The sequence below is a fragment of the Syngnathoides biaculeatus genome, chromosome 3 (genome assembly GCF_019802595.1).
Source record: "Syngnathoides biaculeatus isolate LvHL_M chromosome 3, ASM1980259v1, whole genome shotgun sequence".
NCBI classification, from domain to species: Eukaryota; Metazoa; Chordata; class Actinopteri; order Syngnathiformes; family Syngnathidae; genus Syngnathoides; species Syngnathoides biaculeatus.
Window position 1 is genome coordinate 5,159,980 of NC_084642.1, and position 14,766 is coordinate 5,174,745.

Sequence of the window (14,766 nt, forward strand, 5' to 3'; positions counted from 1 at the left end):
TTGCACGACCACATTGAAGGGAGGGAAATACATTAATCCTAGTTTTGTCCTGAATTGGCATTTATGTTCAAATAAAATGTCGTATAAATATACAGCTCTGGAAACAATAAATAAACAAAAAAAAAAACACTGGATATTTTGTATTTGTCAGTAGATTTATAAAAGAAAAAAAAAACATTTTACATAAACATACCATTCTACAAATAGTATAATCACTGTTTACAGAGCTGTATAATATAGAAATCGAACCGCACCACTACATGTAATATTTGTTTTTTTTCTTAATTTTTGGTGTATATGTAAACTCTTATTCTATTCCTTCTTTTCATTTAATCCCAAAATATATTTGTGGATTATATTATATTATATACTTCAATAATAACGCTTGAGCCCACAAGAGGGCGATGTGTCAATCATTCCTCTCCATCTGTCTGTAAGATAAACATCTGAGTGGACATAGGATGAAGTGTTTTGAAATGTATATATGTGATTTTTTTTTTCTTTCTTAGAGTGGAAAAGCAATTAAACGTTTCTTTTCTTTGCAAGTGTGCTTAAGAGGATTAGTAGAGCAATAATATGGTAATGTCACAATCAAAATACAGCATTGCTCACCTCAAGGATGCATCACCATGACAACAAAAACATAAATTCAAACATTTGGTTTTGCTTCTATTTTTCATGAGCTGAACTCAAAACACAAGCCTGTTTCGCTCATATAAATATCATATTTGTCTAAATACAGGTTAGTCAACGCTTCTCTTTTTCCCCCCCAAAAAATCGATCCAAAACACAGGTGTGCTCACTGAGCTTAAAAAAAACAAACTGGATGGCTCATTGGCCACCAAAACTGAAGTCGCCATCCGCCATCTTGATACTCCCAAAACAACCACGCTGACCTGTGCGTTAATCGCCAGTGTCGTGGCTGTGAGAAAACATTCCAAAGTTAAGTTAGAAATATTTACTTTGACACTATGAAACTTTGTTTGTAAAGGGTATTTTTTAATTTTCTGATGAGCTTAATTCACTTGAACAAAGTTTTGTTTACGGTCGTTCACTCTCTGCTTCACCTTTACAGGCCGACGGTTTTTCGCAAAAGACCGATGTCAATATTTTCCCAAATTTCATCAGTGGAAAAGCAAGAAAACACAATTTCTGTGAAATTTTTGATGAATTTCATAATACAGAAATCTGCAAATTGAATTTGAAGAAAAGTTTAAATGTTCTGTCTGAAATGGGACGTCGCAGAGACAACAAATGAACAATGATGCATTTTCCCATTGCAAGTCCTTATTTCCAAAAATATATCAAAGTGACAAACTTAAAATTGAACATTTTTAAGACAAAAAAAATGCTTAGTTTTTTTGCTATGTTATGCTGACATTGCTTCACACCATATTTTGGGAAAAGTTAACATGTCACGGAAATCGGGCACTCGGTAATTCGCAAGGTTTCTTGGTAGTCACGGTGTTTATATGTCTTTCCTTTTTTGCACTGAGCCATTTTTGGCTTACTAAATCGAATTAAAAATCCTTCATGTTACCGGAACTGAAAAAATGTCAAGCTCATATGACCATTTTTAATTCTACATGCCAAACTTTGAGAAAAACCCCACCACAATCCAACCAGTAAACCATTTCCTGCACAAGTTTTGGGAGTACCAAGATGGTGGCCAACTGCTTTCAACCAATCGATTAACCCGTCAATGTGTATGCGGTATCTAGTCTTTTAATTTTTTTTTTTTTTTAGATCAGTGGGTGTGCTGTATAAAAATGTTGATTTGACTTCGGCCTTAGGCTGCCCACAGTAAAAGGCTACTCTCAAATTTACAGTTTCATCACACTACCAAATATTGAAGGAGTGTGAAATTGAGTCCTGCCTGCAGGAAGCCGCTGCCGCCCGTGAATGCTATATTGATTTCTCTGTCTCCATTGTCGTCATAACCAAGTCGAAGGGGGCAAATTCTTACATTTGGTGACATCCGACACTTTAGAGAGGTGTTCTCACTTCCTGCCGTATTTCAGCAACTTCGCACGGCCGTTCAATCAATATGAGTTGAGCGACATCAGACAGGCCACAAACCTTGAACGCATCTTAGGCCAAAAGTGCTGCACTGCATGAGGCAAAAAGTGGCCAGGGTTAAAAAAATCCGTCCAGCCATCCATCCATCCATCCATCCATTTTCTCCACCGCTTATCCTCACGAGGGTCGCACAGAGTGCTGGAGCCTATCCCAGCTGTCAACGGGCAGGAGGGATCGAACCCGGGTCGTCAGCCTGTGATACATGAAAGCAAATAAAGTGTTCCATGGACATTTTTGTTGAGTGTATTTTATTTTATTTTATTTTTTATTTTGGCCAAACAATAAAACTGATAAAACTCAACAGCACTTAAAAATGTCTCCACACATATAAATAATGCGCTCAAAAAATACAGGCATCCCTTCTGATTGTGAGGAAAATGCTTTCGGGGAACGAATAACATGACTATAAAGACTGCAGTCTATTACCTGGGAGTTAAATACTGTTGAGCGTGTGTGCAGCTGGGCGCGGTCTATACAGCAGCAGTACATAAATAGATAATGACAATATCTGTAAAAAAAAAAAAAAAAAAAAGATGCTCTCCTTATGCCGTCTGTCTCCCAAATCATACACATAACACTTGCATATCCATAATAGATAAAAGGCAAACATAACAAGCAAGAAAGTAAAAAAGCGAGCACGGTCCAGGGAAGCAAAAACGGTCCGTTATATTTCCTGGTACGACGAGGCGGGCGCCGTGGCGTTCCCCTCGCTGCTCCTGGAAATGAGGAAGACAAAACGTTTAATAGAAACGTTCCACCGTGGAAACACTGGTCACAAGGTCGCGCGTCTTGTGTAAATTATGAACGAGGCCGATTGAACAGACGTCTCGCGCACAGCGACAGGCCTCATGGAACAAGGAAATATGATTCCTTCCTTCCATTTTTAAGTTTCAATCGATTCTACAGTAAGTACAGTCATAAAAAAGTGACTATTCTTCTGCTTGTTTTTTTGCTAAGCCAACACAAATGCATTTATTAGATACGTGACAATAGTGCACAGCGGGAAGAATGCGCAAATTGGTTTATGGACAACCGTTGGATTATTTATTTGACATCCTAAACATCTGGCCTAAGGTCCATGTACCAAAATTCCCGGCGTATAGAGCGGCACCCGGTTATAAGCCTCGGTACACAGAAAGAGCTTAACGATAGCGCTGCGCTAACGCTAGCGACGCATCACCGCATAAACCGCGGGGTTGAAAGCGTGTGAAAAAAGTCACCGGCTGTAGGCCAGAAATTACAGTACATGTATACATTTCGTGGTTTATAAACAGGTGCGCTAACGCTAGCGCCGCGCTAATGCTAGCGCCGCATCACCGCATAAACCGCAGGGTTGAAAGCGTGTGAAAAATGTCGCAGCTTGTAGGCCGGAAATAACGGTACATGTAAACATTTTGTGGCTTATAATCAGGTGCGCTAATGCTAGCCCCGCGCTAACGCTAGCGCCGCATCACCACATAAACCGCAGGGTTGAAAGCGTTTCAAAAAAAGTCACGCCTCGTAGGCCGGAAATCACGGTACATGTATACGTTTTGTGGCTTATAATCAGGTGCACTAACGCTAGCCCCGCGCTAATGCTAGCGCTGCATCACCGAATAAACTGCAGGGTTGAAAGCGTGTGAAAAAAGTCGCGGCTTGTAGGCCGGAAATTACGGTACATGTAAAGAGTTTAATGCTAGCGCCGCGCTAACTCTAGTGCGTCATCACCTCATAAACCGCAGGGTTGAACGCATGTGAAAAAAGTCACGGCTTGTAGGCCGGAAATTACGGTACCTGCATACATTTTGTGGCTTATAACTAGGTGCGCTAATGCTAGCACCGCATCACTGCATAAACCGCAAGGTTGACAGCGTCTGAAAAAAGTCGCGGCCCGTAGGCCGGAAATTACGGTACATGTATACATTTTGTGGCTTATAACCAGGTGCGCTAACGCTAGCGCCGTATCACCGCATAAACCGCAGGGTTAAAAGCGTGTGAAAAAAGTCGCAGCTTGTAGGTTGGAAATTACGGTACATGTATACATTTTGTGCAACCAGTCAGATCCTTTTGAGTAGGACAACTACCTTACCAGTTGACAACCGTGCGCTACAAGTGAATGTGAAAATTTCTACTCATTAACCCACAGGTGTAAGACTCAAGTTTCAACTTTAACCGGTCCTGTTAGTGCTGTGTTACCGTGTTGCTGGTTTTTTTACCGGTATGTTTATTTTACCAGCCTTGTTCGTCCTACCGTCGTATTGCTATGTTAAGCTAAGCTAAAGTATTAAAACTTTGAAAACACTTTCTGTTTACCGTCTTTCTTTGTAAATATCTCGTGTTTCAATGTGGCCACTTGCGGCTTATGTAAGTACCAAATGGTATTTCCTTTACAAATGTACTGTATATAATCAGGTCCGCTCTGTAGGCCGGTAATTACGGTAAGTGCTCGAACAGCTTTCAAATGTTACACACTTGTTGTGTGTGCCTGTGTAAACAGACTGCAGTTCTCGCAGGCCCGTGTTCTTGAGAACTTGTGGGTCTCTTGAATACTTCAAAACAAAAGTTCCTGTATTGTTAACCAGTCAGCGTGTCGATGGTTGAAGTACGCGAGAGAGTGTGTGCCGTCTACGAGCAGCACCGAGAGAAATTCTCGGGCTTGACTGAGCCTGTCAAACACTTGACATTCCCACAATGTGGCAATTTGTAGCCTGATGCCCGTCCTCACCGCATCGAGGAATTTGGAAGCCACTTCGTTAGGTCCGCTTGTGGAATGAGCTTGGTAACGCCGGGACAAAACAGCCAAAGATTTTGGACAACTTCTACAACGGTGATCCTTTAAAAGTGCCACCAGTACCACTAGTCATATGCGGGTAGAAAGAGGAACCGCCCAAGTACTGTTCAGTTGTTGGTAATTTTTCCACGTTACATTTTGCATTTGTGCTGGATCTTTTTTAGAATGTGATGGTTTTCCTGTAAGTGTTTACGGTGGTGCCTTGAGATACAAGTTTAACTTGATCGCTGACCAAGCTCACAACTGAAAACACTTGGACAGCAAAACCTCGCTTCTCGACCACAATCCGTTCCAGAAGGCGGTTCGAGAACCGATTTGTTCAAAAACTGAATCGATATTTCCCACGTCTGCGTACAGAGGCTGCGTAATACACAAAAATGACGCGCGTCGTGGGTCAGCTGGTCGGGTCACGCGCGGTTTTTTATTTCCGGGTTTTGTCGCAGGTGTTCGAGTACCGATTTTCATTTGAAAACAGAAGCAAAAAAAATCTCTAAACTTTCGTTCGAAAACCGATTTGTCTGAAAACGGAGACGTTCGAGAACCGAGTATTAACTGTTTAGTGAATCCCACCGAGTTGTAGGCGGGCCTTGCCTCTTTGCAGCAACCAATCATGTTGCAGCGAGGCATGTCCTGATTCTTTATGTTTTACTCCTCCGAGAGCTCATTAGTACAGTACTAAGTCTTGACGGGCGGAGTGTGTGCGTCTACATGTTGTTCCTGAAACATTTGGGTTCAGTCCAGTGCTCGAAGGCTTGAACCACCACAACATAGATCCTAATTAGCTTTAGCATTAAACTAGTGGACTTTTCTTTCAGCAGTTGTTTCAGTTCTACATTTCGTCGACGTACTGTGGACCTCAACCGGGAGTGGCATTAAAGGGGATTTCCGGTGGTTTCCATTAACAATCTATCTAAACGGTCATGTAATGTATACTTTATCTTGATAATGTGATGTTAAATCCTCTCATTTAATAGTGTTTTGAGAACATTTTGATCGACAATTACAAATTTTCAGGGGCGCTGCCATTTTCGCGAGTCACATGAGCTAAGTGGGCGTACGTGACGTGTACTGTGCCGTTCCAAAGGCTCGATTACATTGGACACCATTATGCCCGGGGCTGATTTCTCGGATTTATCCTCATCTGATGAAGAAATAGAAGTATCGGTGGATCGGGAAGATGGAGAAATACCCCCTTGCAGATTTGAGGCTGTAATTAATGTTGAATATTCGGATGGTTCTTCGAGCGGAATGACGTGGAGTCTGACGAGCGAGCTTTGGTGGAGCCCTGAGGTCGCTCCCCGCCGAGCTCCGGAGCTCGCTTCCCGGCAAAGCGAGCTTTGGGGCGGTGGAGCCACGAGCTCGTCAGACTCCGCATCATTCCGCCCGAAGAACCATCTGAATATTCAACAGTATTTACAGTCGAGCGGCGGAGCTCGCTCCCCGGCGAGCCCCAAGGTCGCGGCTATTTACAGCCACAGGTTCAAATCTGTATGGAGGTATTCCTCCGTCTTCCCCATCAACCGATACTGCTATTTCTTCATCAGATGAGGAGAAATCCGAGAAATCACCGCTGAGCATAATGGTGTCCCGTGTAATCGAGCGTTTGGAACGGCACTTAACACGTCACGTCCGCCCACGTAGGTCATGTGACTCGCGAAAACGGCAGCGCCCCTGAAAATTCTTGATTGTCGATAAAAATCTTCTCAAAACACGATTAAATGAGAGAGGATTCAAGATCCCATTGCCGAGATAGAGTACATATTACGTGATCTATTGGATATATTGTTCATAGAAAACACCGGAATTCCCCTTTAAACAACTTGAACCCTCTTTTTTGAGGAATTGCTCACTCGTCGCCAAATTTCCGCTTATCATGCAGTGTAGTGCGTTGTTCACTGCCCCGATAGAGAACCACATATCTCGAGTCAAAGCAAAAACAAACAAACAAACAAAACTCAGTCAGACAACGGTTGGCATCTCAAAAACCTTCAGGTGACGTGTATCTCAAGGCAGCACCGTCCTGCGGTTTTTGTTGCCGTGACCTCACCTCGCTTCCTCATCTTTCAGCCTGCGCGCCGCTTGCTTCGACTGTCTGATTTGCAAGTCCAGTCTTTGTAAGAAGTCTTTGGCCGAGAGCTCTTCCGCTAGGGGGCGGGTGGTTTTGGAGTCTTCGGGCGGGGGCGGGGGCGGGGGAGAGGACGCCGGCGAAGGTCCCTCGACGTCCCGGAACGCGCCACGCGGGCTCGCCGACTCCTGACACGCCGCTTCGCCGTCCCCGTCGGGAGACTCCAGGGACAGTCCGTTAAAAATGGAGCGCTTGGGCAGCGCCACGGGGATGTTGAGGCTGTTCTTGAGGAAGATGCAGTCGTTGCTGAACAACTTGTTGGCTCTCTTGATCTGCTCCATCTGGAGGATTGGGACGACAGCAAAGAACCAGAAAAACGTTAACAGGAAGGAGGGAAGGGAAATCACGCTATTGCAAATATACTTAAAGGGCCAATGTCGTGAAATGGATGATTTTTAGTACGTTATTAATGAAAAAACGTCTGCCAATATGGGCCACAAAACATGATTTTGACATATACAGCTTTTTGTAACTCCCGCCCTGAAAATCGTCTCGAGGGATTTGTTTTCGAGAAGAAGCAGGAAGTGACATACGTGGCAGGACTGCCCTGGATTGGACTTGTTTGTTTCGATTAGTTTTACCTGCGGGAAGGTAGCTCGTTGTTCCTTCGTGTTAGCCAAAATGCTGGCTCGTTGCATTCCTGGACAGTGCTTGAACACTCGGGAGGATGGATTTACCCTTCATAAGTTTGCAAGAGACACGGTTCGTCGTGAAAAATGGATTGCACGGGTGCAAAGAACGACAGCTTCGTGGGTTCCAAATGACAGATAGGTGTGTATACAGCTACTAAAAAAAATAATAGTTTGGGGTGGACCACGTAATCCGTCTCTCATAATGTAACGAAAGATCCGCGTACGGATGACAGGGGTGCTAAATGTGTTGATGTGCGGGTCAGCGTCGTGCCTCGCAGATGAGCAAGGCTTCGGTCAAGCTGGCTCATACATACTCTCTGGGAGTCTGTCGCCGCCATGGCAGTATGTATGAGCCAGCCTGGCCGAAGCCGTGCTCGTCTGCAAGGCACGACGCGGCAGCCTTCGCCGGCTTCGGCTGGGGTGGCTCATCTTCGGGGGCGAGGTGGCTTATTACGGTGCCGAGCCGGGCCACTTTACAGCGTTGTCATCGCACGCGACTGAGTGCGACATTGCCGACAGGGTTGTTCATAGCCGCCGTCGTCAGCGATGAACAACACCCCCGATGGTAGCAGCGATAAACAATTGTTTATGGCGCACTCAGCCGCCAACGACGACAATGCGGTAAAGCGGCCCGGCTCGGCGCCGTGATAAGCCACCTCGGCGGCGAAAATGAGCCACCATGGCCTTGTCGGCCGGGGTGGCTTGTCTCCGCCGCGGAACTGGATCGGACGAGGAGGCGGTTAGGCCGTGATCGCATATAATCTGAATACGGTGACTTCACTCGGTTGTGTGATATTCTCTTCTTCGAAAATAGCTTTCGTGTCAGAAGGGGCGTGTTCTGTCTCCCATAGTACGTGGCACCAATGGCGAATGTCTGGTCTGACGTCACGGACAGAAGATGCAGCCAATATGGCGACCACTTGGATGTCGTCGAATGACACTTCCGCAACTTTGCGTATGGATGTTTACGCTCATATTTATTTCTTTGTATAGGCATTGAAGTGAATAATGTTATATGTATTTTTCATTACAATATCTATTTTCGAATGTTTATAGGGATGACGCTTGACCTTTAACTACATTTCAGATTGATTTATTCATATTTTTTTCACTTTGAAGAGTTAAATTAGTACTTGATGGCATTTTTTTTTTTTTTTTTTTTGATTAACTTGCAGTACATAGCGTGAATCCTTTGCCACTTGTAGGTGTTTATTAGCTGGAAGTAGAAAAATGAACTTACCGTTACCCCATATTTGAGGGCAATTCCCTGCAGAGTGTCGCCGTCCGTAACCCGATGCTCGATGAATTTCTCCCCGAGAGAGGCCGTGACGCTCGCCGTGCTCCCGTAAGAACGGATCTTAGTCCGAGCCAGGCTTTGGGAGAGTTCGCTGTCCGACTCGGAACCGGACCTCGAGCGGGGGAAGATAGGCTGGCCCATTCGTCCTCCTGCCGCTCCTCCATCCCGCATCGGTAATACGGGAGAGAAGTCCGCCATCTTCCTCGGATGGAATGTGGAAGCTTTACGACCTTGGTTGAATGCTAACGTCCGATTTGCGTGGCCGGGGCTAGAAATGTGACTGCGGCAGGATACGCGAAGTCTCCCATTCCCGGTTGAATTATGGCCGCTGGCCCCGGACGACAGCCATGTTCCGGGGAGGCGCGACCTCACAAGTCGCTGTCGTCATTGTCGTCCTACGTGACGCAATGACGTTAGCGTCAGGGCATCCAATCAGCGATAAGAACAATGATTCACTTCCGGCTTTCTTTATCAAGAAAAGAAAACCCCTTGTTTTGACGTGTAAAAAAAAAGCCCCCTACCCCTTTTTTTTCTCGATTTAATTATTAGTTTTGACATTTTACTATCCGAAAAAGAAGAATACCCCACATTTTACATTCCAAGTAAAATTACGCACAATACTTTTTAAAACTCCTTTCTAATATTATCTATATATAACCACGGCAAATTTTTATTTATTTATTTAGAGTTGATTTGCTTTTTAAAAATCATTTACATTGAATTAGTATGTTTCTGTTTTCCTTTTTTTTTTACATGTATACCTGGAGTCTTTAACTCTGTGGACCGCATAAAAATATATTGATATTTAGAACTATCTTTCTCCGTAGAAATGAATGAAATTGCCATAAATTTGTTCCACTCTCCCCAAAAACAGCCAAAAAAAAAAAGTAATATGTTTTGAAATAAGAACTGGTCTCTATGACATTGTCATTTTAGTAGCTAAATAAACACATATTTTGTTTTCCTGAACAAAGTGGTCATGGTGATTCAGGATTTCTGCAGGACTATTGTGCACAATAATGAACAATATACAGACAATCTGTGAAATTAAAACATAGAAAAAAACATACAAATGCTGGAGTTAGCTGTGTCACTCAAGTTGAGGTACCATTGTACTTACACATCCATTTTCTTTGCTGCTTATCCTCACAAGGGTCGCAGGAGTGCTGGAACTGGTCGCCAGCCAATCGCAGGACACATCGAGACAAACGGCCGCACTCACAATCACACCTAGGGGCAATTTAGATTGTCCAATTAATGTTGCATGTTTTGGGGATGTGGGAGGAAACCGGACTACCCAGAGAAAAGCCACGCAGGGATGAGGAGAACATGCAAACTCCACGCAGGCGGGTCCGGGATTGAACCCGGGACCTCAGAAATGTGAGGCCAATGCTTTACCAGCTGATTCACCGTGCTGCCTCATGGCATCAACTTTCAGGCTGAAAGAATCATATTTTGGGTACCGTATTTCCAACCATCCATTTTTTGAGACGCTTATCCTGACAAGGGTCGCAGGGAGTGCTGGAGCCCATCCCGGCTGTCAAGGGGCAGGAGGCGGGGCACACCCTGGACTGGTCGCCAGTCAATGGCAGGGCACATTGAGTCAAACACATTTACAATCACACCTCGGGGCAATTTAGAGTGTCCAATTAATGTTGCATGTTTTTGGGATGTGGAAGGAAACCGGAGCGCCCGGACAAAACCCACGCAGGTAACGGGAGAACGTGCAAACTCCACACAGGCAGGTCCGGGATTGGACGGACGGACGGACGTACAGACAGACAGACAGACAGACAGATAGATAGATAGATAGATAGATAGATAGATAGATAGATAGATAGATAGATAGATAGATAGATAGATAGATAGATAGATAGATAGATAGATAATGTTCATTTTCATTAATGATGTAAATATTGCCTGACGTCCTTCTTTCTGCTTTGTGTGCTTGCCCATGAATATTTATAACACAAAAGAAATGGCCAAATTCACTTAATTAGTTTCACCTCTTGAATTAATTTTAGTCACAAGTTATAGAAGATGCGCTCCTTTATTCAATCAAAGGGCTTGCACACAATGTCGAGCGAGCGAAGGCCCCGCACTGGAGAGAGCAGGTGCTGTTTTGGGATGCAAAACAATGAAATGTAATTTGCCGTGAGGGGGTTGCTTAAACACTGGCTTACAACGCTTGTGATGGTTAAATATTGAATATATTACATTTGATAACAATGCAGAAATCTCACTCGCTGGCATTTTCAAATGGAAATCAGATGTTATGCATATATAAAGCGTACAAACAGACCTCAAGGAGGCAACTTGTACTCATTTATAATTTACAACGGTGCGTTCATGCTGCAACTGGTTGAACTCCATACTATGTTTTGTACAAAATAAATATATATGTAGTTGTGATGTATTTATAGAAACCTTTAAAAAAAATATCACAATTGTAATAAAGTACTTAAAGAGCTAACAATGAGCACCATTAGTATTGAACGACCAAGGATGTCTGCTCGGCTGGCAATAATGAGCATTGTGTGCCGGATAAAAGAGGACGCGAGAGGAGGCGGAAGAGCGTGATGAGTCATAGTCGCCGCGTTACCATGGCGACAATCTCCCGCAACTGCCTCCCGATCAGGTTGCAGGCGGAGATGTCGGCGGCTCAGATTGAGCAGTCGGTGCAATATCCGTCGATGCATCGGCTCGGCGTCTTTGTCGTGGCGGTAGCAGACATGACGGGCCTTTGTGCTTTGTGGAATACCGTGATAATATTGATAATAATTATAAATTGTGATTCTCATCTCGTAACTGGAGACCCAGAGTGGGTCGCGGACCCATAATGGATGGGTCACAGATGGGTGTTAAAAAAAAAAAATGACAGGAGGTCCTCAAAATGTCATATTTCAAGGTTACAAATGGTAAGATATGAACTAGTATGAGCAGTGGCATAAAAATATGTTATGTGGTCATGTGACACGGGAGGGCACGCTTAGTTCGCTCCACGTTTACGTTTTTGCATTAGGTTCTTTAATTAAAAAAAAAAAACAGACTTTTACTGTAATTATGACTTCAAAGCTGTGTTGTAAATTAGTGGCAGTGCATGACATGTTCCCATTTATGTAAAAATTTGTTGCCGGAACAGCATATTGAAATAAATTAAAAAAAAAAAAAATACACCCGGTGAAAAATATTAAGTGCATCTCAGGTCAGTCGGAGTTGCCCTTTAGTTGGAAAATATCATTATTTGGACTGATATGGATGAGGAACAGTATTATTTTGGTTGAGAGGCTTTCAGAAAAACAATCAGGACAAACATTAAATTGAAATTCTGTATTTTGAGATTTAATTTGGCTGAAGAAATTTGATAACTATTGTAAGCATTATATTTATTGTTCTTAAGGAAGGGCTTGCAAGAACTTGTCAACAATAGAAAAATGACAACCACGATTTTAGAACTTCTCCGAATCAAGCCATAACCTTGTCTAACAGGGAAAAAAGGGCCTTGGTGCTGTCTTGTGGCATCTATAAGCAATTACAAGCCACGTTTGATACACATCAATTCCTCGCAAATTTTAGGAACTTGTTTTGAATTTCCTTATATTGTGATCAGTTTCCAACAATGAATGTTGCCGCAGCAGCGTAATCTGTGGTTATAAATAAATGAGTAAACAAATTTGGGTGGCTTTCTACCTTTATACCACGGGAATGCAACGTTGGTAAGTTTTAGGTTTAGACCAAAAGTCCACCAGTTGGTCTCTTCTGCCCTCTCCTGGATCTTTGTGGTACTACACTTTAACGAATTGTCATTCGCTTCCAAGGTCGAGCAAGCGCAATTCATTATTTTTCTAATCTATCTTTTAAATAACACACGTTTTAAGCATTTGTGAAACAGTGCATTCTGTCTGTGCTCTTGTCTAATTCCAAGATTATTATTTTTTATATATTTTATTGATATGACAGTTCCTCATCTTTGTTCGGATTACAAAGTTTCCTTTAAAGGGCTGTTTAGCAATAAATATTCATCACGATAGACCAGTGGATAAAGATCCCAAAATAAAGGGGATCCTTTAAAAAAATACATACATCAAATCATGTTTACAGTTTCAGGAATGCACCTTGTAACTACATCCTTAAAATAGGGTAGTAGTTACTATTTACTACTTCTTCTTTTCCTTTCGGCTTGTCCCGTTGGGGGGTCGCCATAGCGTGTCATCTTTTTCCACCTAACCCTTTCTCGTACATCTTCCTCTCTAACCCCAACTGCCCTCATGTCTTCCCTCACCACATCCATAAACCTTCTCTTTGGTCTTCCTCTCGCTCTTTTGCCTGGGAGCTCCATCCTCAGCATCCTTCTACCAATATACTCACTCTCTCGCCTCTGAACATGTCCAAACCATCAAAGTCTGCTCTCTCGAATCTTGTCTCCAAAACATCCAACTTTGGCTGTCCCTCTAATGAGCTCATTTCTAATCCTATCCAACCTGCTCACTCCGAGCAAGAACCTCAACATCTTCATTTCTGCCACCTCCAGTTCAGCTTCCTGTTGTTTCTTCAGTGCCACCGTCTCTAATCCGTGCATCACGTTCGGCCTTACCACTGTTTTTATCAACTTTGCCCTTCATCCTAGCGTAGACTCTTCAGTCACATAGAACACCAGACACCTTTCGCCAGCTGTTCCACCCCGCTCGGACCCGTTTCTTCACTTCCTTACCACACTCACCATTGCTCTGGATTGTTGACCCGAAATATTTGAAGTCGTCCACCCTCGCTATTTACTACTGCCAGTAGAAATCCGCATCCGACGACATAATAGTCCTTCTCTCTGAACATTATAAAAAATCTGCATCATAACAACTTAATAAAGTACGTAAGTAGTAAAGTACGTAAGAAAGGAATCTAAAATGAATAAAGAATGAATAACTGAAATAAAAATAAACACAGTTCTAGATTAATTTTGATAGGATCCATATTTACTTTGTATGTACATCCATCTATCCATTTTCTTAGCCGCTTATCCTCACAAGGGGAGTGCTGGAGCCCATCCCGGCTGTCAAGGGGCAGGAGGCGGGACACACCCTGAACTGGTTGCCAGCCAATTGCAGGCCACATCGAGACAAACAACCAATCGCACTCACAATCACACCTACGGGCAATTTAGAGTGTCCAATTAATGTTGCATGTTTTTGGGATGTGGCAGAAAACCGGAGTGCCCACCCGGAGAAAACCCATGCAGGCACGGGGAGAACATACAAATTCCACACAGTCGGGTCCGGGATTGAACCCGGTACCTCAGAACTGTGAGGCCAATGCTTTCCATCTGATCCACTGTGCCGCTTATTTATACATGTTTATTTAATTCTGAGCTCTGACAATGGATTTTATTGGAAATCGATAGATAGAGGTGGACGGATGAACAGACAGATGTTATTTTCTTTCCAGCTGCTCCACCGTGCCGCCTTTGTATGTACAGTATGGGGGGAAAAAACATGTACATTGACTCCAAATGACATTTTTTCCACTCAAAGGAGGAATTGCTGATTTATTTCCCTCAGTTGGAAAAAAGTCATCATGGGAAAAAGGGATGAAGGAAAACGTCAAGCATTCCTTGAGAGGCTTCACAACACCATCGTGAGATCTTATTCGGACTCACGTTGAAGAAAAGCCACTTTCGCCTCTTTTGTAGTTTTCTCCCAAAAGACAATAATCAACTCAAAGTACAGGTACTGGCTTGATGCTAGTACTTTCCAAAGATCCTTAAAATCCCTCCTCCTTATTTTTTTGTGCCTGATGAGGTCATACTAGAGGACCGGCTGCATTGTTCAAACCGACTGCAGGCAATCTCTTTTTGGAAAGAAGGCTTCAC

The 14,766-nt window shown here is 43.4% G+C and overlaps 1 protein-coding gene across 2 annotated transcripts; it reads right to left on the reverse strand.

The window, feature by feature from the left end:
- Positions 1-2,305: 2,305 nt before the first annotated feature.
- On the reverse strand, positions 2,306-9,301 carry lysmd2 (LysM, putative peptidoglycan-binding, domain containing 2). 2 transcript variants are annotated; one of them, XM_061813806.1, is made up of 3 exons: positions 8,847-9,301; positions 6,897-7,255; positions 2,306-2,795 (listed from the first exon to the last, which is right to left on the reverse strand). In XM_061813806.1, the coding sequence occupies exons 1-3, from the start codon at positions 9,099-9,101 to the stop codon at positions 2,744-2,746; spliced, it is 666 nt and encodes a 221-aa protein (XP_061669790.1). In that variant the 5' UTR covers positions 9,102-9,301; the 3' UTR covers positions 2,306-2,743. The 2 variants fall into 2 exon arrangements, with proteins under 2 accessions (XP_061669790.1, XP_061669791.1); XM_061813807.1 differs by lacking the exon at positions 2,306-2,795 and having other exon boundaries at positions 6,893-7,255.
- Between the last annotated feature and the right edge of the window lie 5,465 nt (positions 9,302-14,766).